A 16,381-nucleotide genomic window follows, 5' to 3' on the forward strand; every position below is an offset into this window, starting at 1 on the left:
TCATTCATTACTCTGAAGTATTTACGAACCCATTCATGCTTTTTAAATAACTTTTTCTCCCCCTACACAATCACAAATGTTTTATGTAATTCATCCTAAATCTCACTTTTTTAACATTTTGGTATTGCAATTTTGCATTTCTTATTAAATGCAAAAATAATCAATAGATAAATACAACAATATGAGCATGTTTTTTTTCTTGTATGACTTTGTTTGAAGTTTTGATATTTGAAGTCATTGACGTCAAATTGATGCAGTTAAGTGGGAGGAGGTGCTGTTGACGTCATGTCTAACCCTTCAAATGGAATTCAAAGCGTTTGAGGACACCTTCAGAATAAAGGATTTAATATTCCCTTTTCATGGCCGTGACCTGATGAGGTCAGTAGAGCGTCAATCGAAGTTCAAACTTGACGTTATTATTATTATTATTATTATGATCCGCAGCATTATGTTTAAAGTTGCTCCCACTTTATTTCTAAATTGATTTGGGGGGAGTGAATGAGAATATAAAAATGAATCAAATGTACACTTCAGCAAAGTTTTTTGGGGAGCGTGAAATGGTCCATCGTTTATCCCTAATAAGTATATTTCATTTTGAAAAATAATCATCTGGCAATATTGTGTAATAATGATAATAATAATAATAATAACCATATACAGTAATCGAAGGCACAGTGGCGCAAACACGATTTTTCGGATAATTCGAATTTAAGTCATGTTATTTGATCATGTTAATAATCATATTTAAGAACAATGATGATAATGTTAGTCGTAGTAAAGACTGTTTATTGAGTGAAAGTGCTGACGTTACATGAATTAAATTAAATTGAATCACGTGTTGCGTCCACGTGTCTGTACGCTCATAAGAATAATTATCGTAATAACAATAATCATCGTCATAGTAATCATAATAATAATAATAATAATAATAAAAGAGGGCCTGTGTGTTTCTATTTACAGTCCCAAAAGTATTTACAAGTTAAACGAAATGAAAAAGTTTTTGTTTCTGTTTTTTTTTTTTTTTTTGAGGTCCTATTTTATTTTGAAGTTTTTAAGAATAATTATCGTAATAACAATAATCATCGTCATAGTAATCATAATAATAATAATAATAATAATAAAAGAGGGCCTGTGTGTTTCTATTTACAGTCCCAAAAGTATTTACAAGTCAAACGAAATGAAAAAGTTTTTGTTTCTGTTCTTTTTTTTGTTTTTTTTTTAGGAGGAGGAGGAGGATGAAGCGCCTCGTTCAGGCGCGTGCACGACGACGAGCGCGTGCTTATGGAGGAGGCCGTTGAGGTGGGATGGGTCGTGTTGGTGGTGGTGGTGTTGGTGGTGGGGGGGTTGGTCAGGGTCCAAGGGTTTGTCGTAGTCGTCGTCGTCCTCGTCGTCCTCCAAGTCCGTGCTGACCTTTAATCTTTCCGTCTGCGAGTCCTGCTTCTGCTTGGCCGAGGCCATCTCGGCCGCGTGCTTTTTCCGCCATTTTGTGCGACGGTTCTGGAACCACACCTGGCACACACACACACACACACACACACACACACACACACACACACACACACACACACACACACACACACACACCTTTTTTTATTATTATCGTCATTATTGAAGAAAAACATGGAGTCTTTCAGTTTTGGTGACAAATTTTCAGCTGGAACCAAACCGCCAACCCACCATCTCTTCAACAGCATCTTTCCTTCGGTGTTACCTTAGTACCAAAACACACACACACGCACGCACACACACACACACACACACACACACACACACACACACACACACACGCACACACACACACACACACACACACACACACACACACACACACGCACACACACACACGCACACACACGCACACACACACACACACACACACACACGCACACACACGCACACACACACACGCGCGCAAATCCATACAATTCACACAACCACACAAAGGAACTATTGTTATTATTATTATTATGATTATTATTAGCATGGCTAATAGTCATCATTATACAATACTATTATTGCATAATTGGACTATTGTGCGACCACGACATCAAAACACGTGTCCTCATTTGCACAACCATAATTCTAATTCGAATAAATATTTTGACATTCTTAATTTATGATGACATTTCAGCTCCTCCGGTTAAATAAGGACACTCTATGATAAGGAATTATGTTTTGGGTTTTTTTTTGCGTGTAACGCTTACCTTGACCTGGCTCTCGGTCATCCCCAGAGAAAAAGCGAGTCGCGCTCGTTCGGGTCCCGCCAAATATTTGGTTTGTTCAAAAGTTTTTTCCAGAGCAAAAATTTGCTGTCCGGAGAAAGTTGGCCGCGTGTGTTTGCGCTTGCCGTCTTTGCCGTCCACCACCACACAACTCTGCTCTGAAACGTTTAAAAAAAAAAAACACGACAAAACATCATCGTGATCATCATCATCATCATCATCATCATTCTCATCAGTGAAATATTTGCCCCCCCGCGGAGATTAACGGCATTATTATGAGGATGGATGTGCAGCATCATCAATCACAAACTTTTGATTTACTCCAAAACAGAACACCGTAGTATTATTCATATTTGTAAAAAAAAAAAAAATTTTAATGGTCTTTTACGACATGATCATTCATGTCGCTCTTGATCATGAAAATTATTTCTTGCTTTTGTCCTCCAATAACAAAAATCTCAATTTCCAAACCTTGAAATAAGTACACATTTTTAAATCCATCGTTGTTATTAGGATGATGATGATGATGATGATGACGATTACCATGTGAACAAGTGTTTCCTATCATCATCGTCATTGTCAATGTCCAAATTTTCATCCAGCAAAATGCTCTGGTGTCCAAAAAGTTATTACGATGAAGAAACATTTAAAAAAGCTATTTGGAGCACCAGCACCATCACCTTTATAGTTTATTATTATGTAGAATAATAATACACAATTTAACAACTTTTCACGACCATCGCCATCATTTTCACTTTCCTTTCAGCAGCCTTCAAACAAATCAGAATTAATAACTTGTAAAAAAAAAAAAAAACAACACATTAGCTATTTCCTAACTTTGTCGTTTTATTATGACTAATTATTAATGATCATCATCACTACAATTTTAAAATAACATGTTGATATTCATCATCACTTTCCTTTTTTTCCCGAGAACAACGCACACGTGTCCCCTCAAACACACTTTCTTTTTTTGGGGGGGGGCGGGGGTTATAAAAATAATGGCGGAAAAGATTTTCAGTTTCCATGATAATTAAGAACAAGAAAAAATAACGAAATGTACTGATGAATTTGGTCATCATTTGGAATTCAACATTACAATAACGACTTACATTTTTATTATCATTTGTAATGTAGCTTTTGGGAAACATTAATACACGATGAATTAAAAAGAAAAATGTGAGTGTACTCAATATATTGAATTTGGTCGTAAATTATTAGAATGAGAGTTTAAAATGTTAGAAGCCGTCCTGTTTAAACTATTTCGGCTATTCATAAAGAATAGAATGAGAACACTCAAAAAAGTATATAATAATAATAATAACAATAATAATAATAAGAACAATAATAATAATAATGGAGACAATGCGCAAGTAGAGGCAAGACTCACGGGGCGAGCACGCGAAGCGCGCGTCCCTCCAGTGCGGCCCCTGCATGACCCCCGGCCAGAAGATGGGTGTCCTGCCGGGCAAGTCGCTCAGTGGCTTGGGGTACCGGACCATGGCAGCGGCGGCCGCGGCGGCTGCTGCTGCGGCGGCGGCGGCCGCGGGCGAGAAGTAGAGTCCGGCCGAGGGCGGCTGAGGTGTAGGTGGCGGCGGTGGGCTGAGGCTGCTGAAACGCGGAGGCAGGGCGCTCAGGACCCCCAGGGCGGCCGAGGAAGGTGCCGCGCTGGGCCGGTTGAGGATGTCGTTGATGCCGTGGGGCGTCGCCGACGAGCACAGTTGCGGCGAGCCCAGGCCGGTCGACTTGAGGCCCGGCGACGACGCCGCCGCCATGCCGCCCGGGTTGGGGGAAGTGGTGGCCGGGGAAGCGCACGACGAGGCGGCTGCGGGCGCCCCGGCGGAGGGCAGCGGGTAGGCCGGGTACTGGGATTGGGACTGGCACCGGGACCGGGGCCGGGACTGTGGGGTCTGCACGTCGGCTGCCATGCTGTGCAGGGCCGCCAGCGGGGGGGTGAGGCGAGGAGGCGAGAAGCCGCCGAGGCGGCATGAGGTGTCCTGCATCCCGGGACTCGCCGCGAACATCACCCGCTCCCTGCCTGCGCCGACGACGGGGGCAAAGTCTGCCCGCGCCCCGGCCCGCTGCGCGAGCGACCGCCGCGGCTCGGGGTGGGGGCGGGGGTGTAGTGGCGGTGGGGCGGAGAGGAGCAGGAGAACGCAGAAGAGGAGATGAGGCCTCCTTCAACAAGTTGGGAAAGTGACGTCCTGGAGCCTCCCAGGGGCGGAGGGGAGGGGGACGAAGCGGCGAGGAGGGGAGCTACTTCTTACGCTCCTCCGCGCTGATTGGACCGCCTCCACCTGACGTCACGTGATACAATCAGTATCAGTAACGTGATCAGTATCAGCATCGACTAAAGTCATTAAGCAGACAAGCGGAAACTCATTACTGGACGGGGGACATTCAAAATAAAAGTTAATAACATGATGTACTTCCTTCCCAATGCAAAGTTATTAGGCTCTATAAAGTCACTGTAGAACGGCTAAAGGTCATCAAGTCACTGTTCAGAGCACATTTTTAAAATGAAAATGACCAGGTCAGGAAACGGCGGGTTTCCTTCAAAATAAATGTCATAACAGGACGTGTTTCCTTTTATATGAAGTTCATCAGAGGATTATTTCAAAATAAGGTTACCAATACAGGCTGATCTTGCTTCAAACTAACAATTTTGAAGTCATTATTTAGATTGTTTCCTCCAAAATGAAAGTCTTTCAATCATTGTGTAGGGCCTGCTTCCTTCAAAAGAGTTTCATCGGGTGACTTGGAGAAGTTTCCTTCAGAATAAAAGTCAAGTCTTCACAGGCATAGTCTTATTCAAAATAAAAGTTGTTGTAGGGCATGCTTCGTGCAAAGTCAAACTTTTCAGGTCATTACACTGAACTGGAGTCGCCCCCAGGGGACTTTATACGAGTGACACCTTGGACAGACAGGCTCCCTTCAAAATAAAATCGTGTCGAGGTTGGACAGTGTGTAACGTCGTACGTCGACGGCGACGAAAGTGAAGTTGGATGGAAATAATTTGCTGTGCTCACGTTTCTTCGCCATTGTGATGCAGCAGCGCCGCTTGGTGTCCACGTGCTGTCACTACATCTTTCCAAGCATCCGAAATCGTCCTCGTTCTTTGGTGGTTGTTGGGTGGACAGACCGTGAGCGGACCATGCAGCGCAATCAAAGTCTTTTATTTCAAAAAGTGTCACTACTGAAAAATATAAGGACAAGTCATCTCCGTCATTGGTCAATGAGAAATCCTTGATTTGATGTTATTTCGAAAGCGTTCTGAATCCTCATCTCTCTGCTTAAGTCAAAATCAACATCAAAGATAACCTTTCATTTCGACTCTTTGGGTGGTTTTCATGCTCAACTCATTTTAGGACACACTTCATAATAAAAATCACAGGACCATTTTTTTCATCAAAAGATTACATGACGACTTTCCTTCAAAGTAAGAGTTTGATAATTATAGGATCACTGTCCTTCAAAATAAAAGCCTTACAATTATTATGGAATTACTTTCCTTTAATATAAAAGTTCCCAAGTCATGACAGGACAGGATGAATTACCTTGACATTTGAAGTCATCAAAGGACATAAAATAAGTCAAGTCCAACATGAATGAAAGCATTATGGGACGGGAACCCTTCAATATAAAAGTCTTCAAGTCAAAACAGGATGACTTTCCCTCAGAATAAGTTCTAAAGTCATGACAATATGTTTTATCCCCTCATTGTAAAACGATGGTGACGACGGAGGACGTGCTCAAAAATGTTAAGATGTTTATATCAAAATCAATCCATCAAAGTATGACACTTGCTTCAGAATAAAAGTCTCAACATTGCATTTTCCCTTCATGTGTGCAGTGAACCCACTTTCACCTATCCAGGACAATTAAGTTCAGGTGAAGTCAATATTTTTATTCGATTGCCCCACTCGCTTTACATATGAGACAGGTGGCTTTGTCTATTTGCAAACCCCAGATGCGAAATCTTTCAACTTTTCTTGTGGTTGGAGCCCACGGAAGCGTTTTAATACTTTTGACACTAACCGTAAAACATCACGATGACATCACCACATGGCAGGAAGGTCAGTGGAAAAGTGCTTCAGGGGTCGGTGACTTTTTTTTTTCTTTCCTCCAAAAGCTTGCATGAAAAACTCGATTTGACTGGACAAAATGGACAAGCACAAGAAGAACTTGGTGGCAAGAAGGTTTTCTATTTATTGCAAGTTACTCGCGTGACATCAACTTTTGCTTCTTCAGCTTCTTCTGGGACACCTGAACATACACACACACACACACAAAAACACAAGCGTTAACATGCTGGGTGTTATGACATCATCACACGTCAGTTGCAGTGGTGTTGCTCAGAGCTTTCGAGTGTTTTCATTGGTTAATCCAAAGGTGTCCTAAGTAGTCATCACAGCAACACAACAGCGCCACCTTGACTTACGTTTTCTTACCGAGATCAAAGTAAAAATCCACCCCCGCGCGCGCCCCCTGCCCAAGAAAATGTTTACTTTGACTGGCTTTTTTAAAAAATTATTTTACATCCAGTTTGTGCTAATTAGCCTATGGAAAATCTGTTATTTAAAAAAATGCTTCATTCGACATTTTCTTTTAATATACGGTTTATCTGTCCACCGCAAGACAAATATAAAATAAATGCATTTAAAATGATCCCTGAAAATCCATGTAGAATCTTGAAAAACACGACGGGCATCGTAAATCGAGGCAGCGCTGCGGCAAACGGAGCATCCACTTGGTGGCGCCGGCGGGCTAACCTTCTTCTTCTGCGCCACCTCCTCCTCGGGCTTGGGGACGATCTGCTCCTTCTCGGTGAGGATCATCTCGATGTGGCACGGCGAGCTCATGTAGGGGTTAATGCGGCCGTGGGCGCGGTACGTGCGTCGCCTCATCTTGGGCGCCTTGTTCACCTGGATGTGCTCAATCACCAGCGAGTCCACGTCCAGACCCTGCGCACACACCCCGCGACATCACCACCTTTGCTCGCCGCGACCCATTTTCAGAAAGTCCACATCGACTAACTGCTGACGTCACTGACAGGCAAGTAACTAACATCTGTAACTGTAACAGTCAAGGAGCCACTCAAGTAACAGTACCTTCAAGTTGCAAAATGCATACATTACTCTACCAGCCCACTAAGCCTATCAAGAAGGACGTGCTGTTGCCGCGGCAACCAACCTTGAGCTCAGCATTGCTCTCAGCGTTCTTGAGCATGTGCAGCAGGAACTCGGCGCTCTTCTTGGGCCACCGGCCTTGTGTCCAACCGAACTGTTTGGCCTGAATGAGAAAATAAAACACGTAACTAAATCATGAAATCGCAACACTCGACTGGATGCGCGTGGACGGGCGGCCGCTCAGACACGAGTTTTGTTTCATGGTGAATCCAAAGGTGTCCTAAGAAGGTCATCACAGCGGCCGCCGTCACTGCGGAGCCCACACCTCACTTACCTGAGCGCACCTGCCCACGCCGCCGTTGTAGCGTCTGAACGGGACGCACTGATGCTTGACCACGACATCCCGCAGGTACTTGTTGGCCTTACGGATGTGCATGCCTTTGATAGCTTGAGCGGTCTCGCGCGTATTCTGCAACACATTACAAAAAATCTTCAGTCAACTGAAGTCCCTGACCATAGTCATGTTGTTAGTGAAGGCAGTGCACATCAACAGGGATGCACTTTTAACTACTTGAGGCACTGCCGTGATTAGAATTGAGATGCTTGGAGGGGGATTGCCCAGATTTAATGTCGGGTCTCACCTTGAAGTGGACTCGCAAGTTGGATCCCCTCGACTTGCATGCTAGGAGACAAAAAAGTGCCGTGAGCAAAGAGTTTGTTTTATGTTGAAGGTATGCAGCTAAATGATTTTGAAGGCGCTCAGCCATCACAGTTGTTTTCATGGGAATCCAAAGGTGTCCTAAGGAGTCATCAGCGCGCCTCTTACTTGGAGGGAATGGGGGAAAAAAAAATTTAAAAAGTCTTTTGCAAATACTCACACTTGGTGGGGTTCTCGGGGTCCAGAGAGTAGCGGACCATTTTCAGACTTCTGGAGGAAAAAAGGGACAAACCGGGTGAGACACTTCCGCCATCCACTCAGCAGCACAGTTACCCCGTAGTGCAGGTAAACGACTTTCATCGACTTGGCAAACGTTTTAGCACAAGACGCACAACGGAGAACAATGTTCTTTTCCTAAAACGTCGTACGGTAGCGAAGAGAAGCTTCAAAGAAAGGTTAACCGGTTACATGGAACGTGGACGAAATCAATCGAGTGCGGAGGCAGCCAACATGGCGGCCCTTCACGAAATTCTAAATTTACAGCCACAATTGTAACATTTTACACAAAATTGTGACGCCAAATGGTGCGTTTGCGTCTTGCAAACAAACCGAGGCAGTTTACAAGAAAGGATTCTGCCAATTTTCCGAAGATTTAAGACGGATTGGGTGACAACTCAGCGGTTAGTCGTCCTTACCGAAGAGACCGCGACGGAAAGAGGAAGAGGCGGAGCCACAGCTAGGCTCTTGTGCGCCATTTAATTGGCAGCGCACCCTGGCGGCTGGAGGACAACACAACTTCAAACTTCTTTGACTATATTAGTGTGACAAACAATGAATCATACTTGTTTTAAAATTGGACGTATATTATGTTTGTGTGAATAATGTTGCCGAATAAGGACGTGCAATATTTGACACTGCCGAGCATTTACTATCAGATGCAACTGCCCTAAATTGACAAGTTACCTACATTTAGGGTTGCCATCTTGCAGATCTGGAAATAAGGCTCACTCAATGGTTGTGGCAAAACCACCCAGGCAAAAGAAATTTGTGGGTTTGGCTCCTCCAAACCCGAAAATGCATAGACACACATGTATTTTTTTATATAAACAGACTTCCTGCACCAATATTAAAAAAAATAAAATACTGTACAGTATATATGTTTCCATAGTTTGTTGCCGTGTGTCTTGAAAAACACGAAAATTTGAGTCAGTGAAGTGGTGATTGAGTTATTTATTTCTTATTTTATTCATGTGCCTCTCTTTGCCTTGTGTAGAAAAATAAAGGTTTTATTTACATGAAAATGCGAGTCGCAGTTTGATGATGTCGTCCATCAGGGGACCCCCAGAGTCTGTCATATGTGTTGCCACGGTAACAAGATTATATCTCGTTGACTCCAGACACACACAAAATCAAATTATTGCAACTTTGCTCATCTTTGGACACAAAACGTGATGACTGATTGATGGATCGATTGACAGCTAGCTGAAGAATAAATAGTCGCATTGCATTGTGGGGCGCGGCAAGCCTCATCAAGCGCATCCGGAATGGATCCAATCATATCCGAGCATGTTTTCAGCAGTCCAACATGTTCATGTGGTGTTCCTGAGAAACCACTCCCAAGGCCTTCCCAGCAAACCAGCAACCTGAAATCGACACAAAATGAACATGTGATAAAGTGCAGACTCAGAAATATGATGTGACCACTCGGTAAACACACTAACAAACATTCGCCATACCAGCGGAAATGCTCACAAGTGTATGTTCGCTCTCCTGACAACATAATTGATGCATTGGGAAGTACACTCCAAGCGTTCACAAACACAAAGTGTTGTTGAAACTTGTTTTTGGGTTATTCAGTGCCCCAAAAAAATTGTACCAGGGTGTGTCAGCGAAGGTCGGGGTCTCTTGGGTGAGAGCCAGAGTCACTTTGGGGAAATCATGGTGGGCGTGGTCGGGGGCGTGTCTGTGGGGGTGGGCGGGTAGACCAAAGCCACATTCACTCGCTCGGAAGAATTCTTGGGACAAGTCAGCTCGCTCACGCCTTCCGGACGTCGCTGGGACAGAAGCTCTCCTGAAATGCGTATACATGCATACACGGGGTCATAAAGTGCCTGTATGTGTGTACTTCTGCATGTGTGTCTACATATGAGCATGTAAGTGTTTGTGTGTGAGTGAGCAACACGTTTGACATGATCAAGAAAACAGACATCATTAACCACATGACCTCGCGGACGCACACGTGAGCCGCATTGCAACACATTAAAAACCGGCTGCGCATGTGTGCACGTGACACGTAAATCCTGCGTGCGTGTGTGTGTGTGTGTGTGTGTGTTGGGGGATCAAGGCATGCTGCTGTAACAGGATTGACTTGCCATCAATGACACGTGGCTACTAGTTATTTGAACTATTGTTCTCATTTACGCCTTCCCTAATGTTTACAGTGGCTCTAAAAAAGTCTACCTACTCCTATGTGTGTGTGTGTGTGTGTGTGTGTGTGTGTGTGTGTGTGTGTGTGTGCGCGTGTGTGTGTGTGTGTGAGAAATGCTATTCTTAGTTGATTTTTTTGGGGGGTCATGGCACGAGCAGCTGAAAAATGAATGGTGGGCCGCAAATGGCCCCCAGGCCGTAGTTTGGAAACCTGGCTGTATATGGAGTATGAGCGGCAAGATTAAGAAAAAAAAAAGTCACAATAAGTATTTGTGAAATAAAGTCAACTACAATTGGCAAACGGTCGGATTATCTTAGCCAGCTGAGTCCTTTGTTTCTTACCGGGGAAGGCGTGTGGGCTGCTCGAACCTCTTCGCAGGCACTTTGCGCAGAGGATGTGCTTGTGGTAGAGCAGACCAGGCCAGTCCTCGAGGAGGGCGTCCAGCTCGCGCAGCAGCGGCGTGACGGCTTGCCATGCCGTCCACATGTTGGGTAGCGCGGCGCGGCTGCTGACCGACAGGGTGCCGGCCTGCAGCCTCCCCGTCGAGGGCCGGTGGCTGATGACCACCGGGACTTTGCCTCGGTACGCCCGGATGCGGCGCCGGTCGTCCAACCTCTGGACCACGTGCCTGTTGATCCGGGCGGAAAAGCGGGCGAAGAGCCCGGGCGGAAACAGGAAGGGAAAGCTGTACCGGATCTGCAGCTGCTCTGCGGTGAAAGGCGGACTCGGTGGCACCCAGGCCCTGTTGGGTTCCGTCTCTGAGCTCCTGTTGGGTTCTATCTCAAAGCTGATGTCGGGTTCAGTCTCTGAGGTCCCGTCGGCTTGCGCCTCTTTGACGTCAACGTGTCCGGGGAACTTGTACCAGAGCTCGGCGCCACCTTTCAAGGGCTTGCCTGCGCGGGGTTTGTTGACGCAGTAGCAGACGCCCATTTTGTCCAGGAGCTCCAAGATCACGTCCGCGTCCTGTCGTGTCTGGATGAGAGGCCGCATCAGCTGGAGGATGGCGGAGGACGGGAGGAGGCCGTGGCTATGGAAAGCATCCAAGTGACGCTGGAGCTGGGTTGCCACGAGCTTCTCGGCTTCCTCGTCAACCTGCCGGGACTCCTCCCCCGCCGCCGCCGCAGCCGAGTCGTCTCTTTGGAAGAAAACATTGATGATGGCGAGGAAGCGCGGTGGATTGTGAAAGACGTAGTCCTTCAGGGCGGGGCTGTCCTCCAAGTGCAGCAGCGTCCCGCTCCGGTGCAAGTAGGACAGAGCGCTTTGCAGGTGCTCCTCCGTCAGCCCCACCTGATGGCCCAGACGCGCTGAGTCGCACCGGGTCAACCACAATTTTTCGGACTTGAGGTGCAGCTCCTCCAGCGTCTGCCACGACCTGGGCAACACCCGGTACAGGTCGGGGAAGATGTCCGGGTGCTGGGCCACGGATGTCAGTTTCTCCCTGAGGTGCTGGATATCAGTCCGGTCGGTCCGCGCGCAGCCGACGCTTAGCAAGGGGGACAGAATCTGCAGCCGCCTGTCCAGAAGAGACCGCACCCGGGCCTTCTTCCGCCGCAGGTTCGTGTCGGAGACGGCGTAAAATGAGGCGTGAGGATGGGAGGCGCGCACGGAGTACCCCTGCTGCAACGCCTGCTCCACTTTCAGCGCTAAGCTCTGAAGAACTTGGACGTCCCGCCTCTGCTGCAAACCGACCTGACGATGGATGTCCAACTTCTTCTCTTCCAGCTCCGCCTCCCCGCACAGATCGGCGTGCGTGCCCACCAATAGGACCACAGCTTGGGGCACCTTGGCACCGAGCAGGTGCAGGAAGTAGCCTACATGGGTGTAGAAGCTGCACGGAGAGTAGGCTTGGAGATTGACCACCAGGATGTAGAGCGCAGACGGGGACAAGAAGAAGGGCTTCACGAGGTCCAGGTTCTGCTTTCCGGACAAGTCGTACACCAGGAAGGTCAGGCCGCCCTCGCTCAGCGAGCTGGTGATTTGGATTCCTTCGCTTGGGTGTTCGCCTTTGCTCTCGCTCAGCAGGCTCTGCCGCAGTCGGGTTTTCCCGGCGTCGTTCAGTCCAAGCAGGACCAGTTTGAGTCTGGGCCTGGTTTCGAGCTGCGAGTGGGGCGAGTTCTGCTGATAGGCAGCGATGTGCGGGATGCCCTTCATGCACACTTCGTATGGAGGCTGGACCAGTGGGTTGTCCTTCACCTTCCAGATGTTTACCTTGGACAGCTTTCCAAAGTTGTCAGGAAGAACGGCAATTTGGTTGCCCTGGAGAACCAGCTCCTCAAGCTTCGCCAGGTCCACCAAGGACTCAGGCAGGTACGCAATCTCATTGTTATCCAGCCAAAGATTGGCCAGGTTCTGCAAGCGTCCGATTTCTTGAGGAACCTGAGTCAGTTTGTTCCTGCTCAGATAGAGTTCCTCCAGCCCCGAAATGTCCAGAAGAACTTCAGGGAAATCCGTGAGCTGGTTGGAGGACAAGTTGACCATTTTGAGAGTTTGCAGGCTGCCAAAAGCTTCCGGCAGCGTAGCCAGGTGGTTCCCATCCAGCATTAGGCTCTCCAGGTTCTGCAGGTGGCAGAAGGTGTCTGGTAAGAACCTTAAGTGGAGGCTGCTCAGCCACAATATCTTGATACTCTTCAGCTTCACCACATCCTCTGGCAAAACTTCAAACTTGTTTCCAGAACAGTCCAGTTCTTCCAAGTCGCCCAGCGCCAGGATCTCAGGAGGGAACCTGCTCAGTTTGTTGTGGTCCACGTCCAGCGTGCGTAGCCTGGCGAGGCCGCAGAAGGACGCGGGCATGTCATGGAGGTCGTTGAAGCTGACGTCCAGTTCCTCCAGAAACTCCAAAGCGGCGATGTGCTCAGGTAGTTGCTGAATGCTGTTGTGGCTAACACTGAGTTTCTTCAGCGTGCTCAGTCGGCCCAGGCCCTCCGCCACAGCCCGTAGTCGGTTGTGGCTGAGGTCCAACTCCACCAGCTGCCTCAACTCGAATACGGCGCACGGCACGGTGGAGAAGTGATTCCTGCGCAGCACTAGCACACGCAGGTTGTTGAGACTGGATGCCAGGCCTTCGGGTAGCTCTTGCAGGAGGTTGTTGCCCAGGTTCAGGGCCTCCACGTGGGACAGGTCCGCATCTTTGGGATAGGGGGGCAGCTGGCGCAGGTCGCTGCGCAGCTTCCTGGAGCGGAGGGCGGCGTCCCGCCACAGCTGGGCCGCCTTAACATTGTTCTCCAGGGGGGGCGGCCCGTCTCCTCGCCTTTGCTCACCCTCCCCCTCCGCCCAGTCCTTGTTTTTTTCATTCAGAGTCCTCATGGGTTGCCCCTCATCTCCCAAACCTCCGCGCGAGTAGCCTGCTGACGGGAAACGGGGACGCCTTGAGCGAGAAGGAGGCGGGGCTTCATGGCCGCCGTGGCGCTGATGTTTGGCGGCGGTCACGGAAGGAGAAAAAGAAAACGAAGAACGACGAAGCTGAGGGTCCGCGTCGGCATTCATTCAGAGTCCTCATGGGTTGCCCCTCATCTCCCAAACCTCCGCGCGAGTAGCCTGCTGACGGGAAACGGGGACGCCTTGAGCGAGAAGGAGGCGGGGCTTCATGGCCGCCGTGGCGCTGATGTTTGGCGGCGGTCACGGAAGGAGAAAAAGAAAACGAAGAACGACGAAGCTGAGGGTCCGCGTCGGCATGGCGGAGGGCGGCTGAGACGCGTTCCTACTAGGATACTCCTCCTCTTCTTCTCTTCCTCCGTCTCTCTTCCTGCTGCTGCGGAGAAAGTGAGGAAGTCGTCGTCATCATCCCCGCCCCGCCTACAGGAGGAGGAGACAAGGAAAGTCTACTTCCTGTTTACATATTTTGATTCGACATCATTCGCATTCTTGATTTAGTTTTGTCGTTTTTTTAAATTAATTTTGGTTCGTGACGTTGTCCTCGGCAACGTCACACATGACAACGATAACGAACCACGTCAACTGTCATCGACGTCTTGACGTGCAAAAAAAATCTAAGCCGCTACATAATTAAATACTGATTTCATACCATTATATTACTTCTTTTCCATTTCACTTCATCTTACATCACTTTTACTGATAATATCTACTTCATATTTGCGCATTTTAATTCTTTATTCCAATTTTCCACGTTTTGTTATTTCTCAGTACGTGACGTATACTTATCCTTGTGTCATTGACGTCTTTATGAACTTTTTACAAATTCTAATTGTGTGTCCGCTTTACGACTTCATGTTATCTCAAACTTTTCATTTGAATACGATTTTCACGACTTTTACTGAACGTAATTCGACCACTTGAATGAGGAGGCATGAAAAACGTTACACTATAACTTTATACCACGTCGAATGCAGTTATGTAATGTGCCACAGAAAACATACTGTGATTTACTGCATCCCTCTCGTGGTCTTCGCGTGTCATTGTCGATCAAAAGTAGGAAATGACGTCACCTGGGAGTCATTGTTGGTTTTTCAACAATTGGACGGATGTTCGGCTACCGTTTGAGCGTGGTGGTGGTGAGAAGATAGAGTGTGGAGTGTTGACCATACATTCGCGCAGCCAAGCTACCTCCAAATTAATCGCGACTACAACGCTTTCCGTCTCAGCTGGCCAAGACTATCAAAACACAGTTATTTTGAACGAAGCCCATGCCTGAGCGGTTTATATTTCTGTCAAACCTTGTGCAACAGTCTGAATCATTTCCTGAAGTGTGGAAACGCTCCCTTCTTTACTTGATACACGCTTCGACATAATTCGTTAACATCACTACTAATAACCTTGGAGTTCATTCAGAAGCAATAACTTCAAAAGTTTTATTTTCAACAAGTAAAAACAATTCTAAGGAAAATATAACAGTGGGCAATCTGGTGGACTTCCTCCAACACATTTAAAAGAGCTCGTCTTTATTATCAAAAAAGCTTTTCGTTCGCTTAAAACATTCAACATGTTTTATTTAAAAGACCACACAAATGTCACGTGATGACATCACCTAGCAGCGTTTTGTTTTTCTATTCATCTGTGTTTGTTCTTCATGGCGAAAAGCATGTCGGTGACCTCTGCCCTTCTGCTCAGGTTGCAGCCCCCTTCAGTAGTAAGGTCCCACATTCTCATATCTGGCATAGCTGGGCCACTCTGGGAGGATTCCGTGTCCGCAGGTGAGGCTGCCAAAGGCGTCCAAGTGAATGCCCAAGTCGAATTGGCTATCGCCGTCCCGGCGCCGCTTGTCCTTGGACCAGAGGATGCGGTAGTTGTGCCCGTGGTTGCTGTCCCAGTACTCCGCGCCGGCCACCTGGTAGCAGACGGCGAACTCCACGTGACGGTGGGGGGCCAGTAATCGAGGCAGGGCCAGGCTGAAGCAGAATGTGTCGCTGTACGCGCTCGGGTACGAGTCCTTGACGTAGGCGCACTCCACGTCCGAGTGGCTCTCCCAAGAGTCGAAGGTGACACGCAGCCGCACGCGCTTCTCGAAGGACAAGTTCTTGACCTTAACCGTCCCCGCCAGGGTCCGCTCCTTCAGCACGCAGTTCTCCAGGCACACGCACTTCCTGTCCAGATTCTGGCGGAAGAGGACGTAGTCGGACGCCGGCTGGGTAAAATCCAGGACCAGCTCGTCGTTGTCATCGTCCCGGTTGGATGGCATGAGGCGGACGCTGTGGGGAATGTGGATGGCGTCCTTGAACTGGGAGAAGACCTTGACCCTAGTGAGGGGCAGGCCTCGATGGTCCGCGAAAGTCACCTGCTTCTTGGTCTTCTTGGAGGTGTGCTCATGGCAGCTGGAGGCGGGGCTCCGGTCTTGGGGGCTTCTCCGGAAGGCAAAGTCCTCCTGTGACAGGAAGAGGGGCAGTGCCATGTCCGTCGGCATCTTGACAGCGCTTTGCCTAGCGCGTTAGCTTAGCATCACCCTGAGAAACAAACGGGGGGGGGGCAAAAAAAAAAAAAATTTTGTGTGACC

The 16,381-nt window shown here is 47.8% G+C and overlaps 4 protein-coding genes and 1 long non-coding RNA gene across 6 annotated transcripts in view; 1 reads left to right on the forward strand and 4 right to left on the reverse strand.

The window, feature by feature from the left end:
• Nucleotides 1-1,201: 1,201 nt before the first annotated feature.
• Nucleotides 1,202-4,507, reverse strand: nkx6.1 (NK6 homeobox 1). The gene is made up of 3 exons (XM_019872738.1): nucleotides 3,613-4,507; nucleotides 2,205-2,380; nucleotides 1,202-1,509 (listed from the first exon to the last, which is right to left on the reverse strand). Exons 1-3 carry the CDS (start codon nucleotides 4,244-4,246, stop codon nucleotides 1,219-1,221), a joined length of 1,101 nt encoding a protein of 366 aa, XP_019728297.1. The 5' UTR covers nucleotides 4,247-4,507; the 3' UTR covers nucleotides 1,202-1,218.
• A 1,899-nt stretch (nucleotides 4,508-6,406) lies between these two features.
• rpl17 (ribosomal protein L17) lies at nucleotides 6,407-8,767 on the reverse strand. Its single transcript, XM_019872752.1, has 7 exons — nucleotides 8,705-8,767; nucleotides 8,230-8,279; nucleotides 7,993-8,033; nucleotides 7,686-7,820; nucleotides 7,416-7,514; nucleotides 6,995-7,186; nucleotides 6,407-6,488 (listed from the first exon to the last, which is right to left on the reverse strand). Exons 2-7 carry the CDS (start codon nucleotides 8,267-8,269, stop codon nucleotides 6,441-6,443), a joined length of 555 nt encoding a protein of 184 aa, XP_019728311.1. The 5' UTR covers nucleotides 8,270-8,279; nucleotides 8,705-8,767; the 3' UTR covers nucleotides 6,407-6,440.
• Nucleotides 8,768-9,221: 454 nt separating this feature from the next.
• The window catches only part of mfhas1 (multifunctional ROCO family signaling regulator 1), a 16,391-nt gene continuing 9,231 nt past the window's right edge, over nucleotides 9,222-16,381 (reverse strand). Inside the window, exons 2-4 of one of the 2 annotated variants that reach the window (XM_019872740.1) lie at nucleotides 10,779-13,573; nucleotides 9,886-10,080; nucleotides 9,222-9,652 (exon numbers count right to left, since the gene is read on the reverse strand). In XM_019872740.1, the coding sequence (XP_019728299.1) occupies nucleotides 9,932-10,080; nucleotides 10,779-13,573 (2,944 nt within the window). In that variant the 3' untranslated portion in view covers nucleotides 9,222-9,652; nucleotides 9,886-9,931. Of the gene's footprint in view, nucleotides 9,653-9,885; nucleotides 10,081-10,778; nucleotides 13,911-16,381 lie in introns of those variants that run through there. The other variant, XM_019872739.1, reaches the window with a different exon arrangement.
• LOC109517540 (uncharacterized) overlaps nucleotides 13,326-16,381 on the forward strand; it is an 11,305-nt gene continuing 8,249 nt past the window's right edge. The window contains exon 1 of the long non-coding RNA XR_002168565.1: nucleotides 13,326-13,389. This is a non-coding gene — a long non-coding RNA (uncharacterized LOC109517540). The remainder of the gene's footprint in view (nucleotides 13,390-16,381) is intronic.
• Nucleotides 15,218-16,370, reverse strand: LOC109517538 (protein phosphatase 1 regulatory subunit 3B-like). Its single transcript, XM_019872750.1, has 2 exons — nucleotides 15,489-16,370; nucleotides 15,218-15,458 (listed from the first exon to the last, which is right to left on the reverse strand). The coding sequence occupies exon 1, from the start codon at nucleotides 16,289-16,291 to the stop codon at nucleotides 15,515-15,517; it is 777 nt and encodes a 258-aa protein (XP_019728309.1). The 5' UTR covers nucleotides 16,292-16,370; the 3' UTR covers nucleotides 15,218-15,458; nucleotides 15,489-15,514.

Source organism: Hippocampus comes, unplaced genomic scaffold (assembly GCF_001891065.2).
Source record: "Hippocampus comes isolate QL1 unplaced genomic scaffold, H_comes_QL1_v1.1 scaffold1230, whole genome shotgun sequence".
NCBI classification, from domain to species: Eukaryota; Metazoa; Chordata; class Actinopteri; order Syngnathiformes; family Syngnathidae; genus Hippocampus; species Hippocampus comes.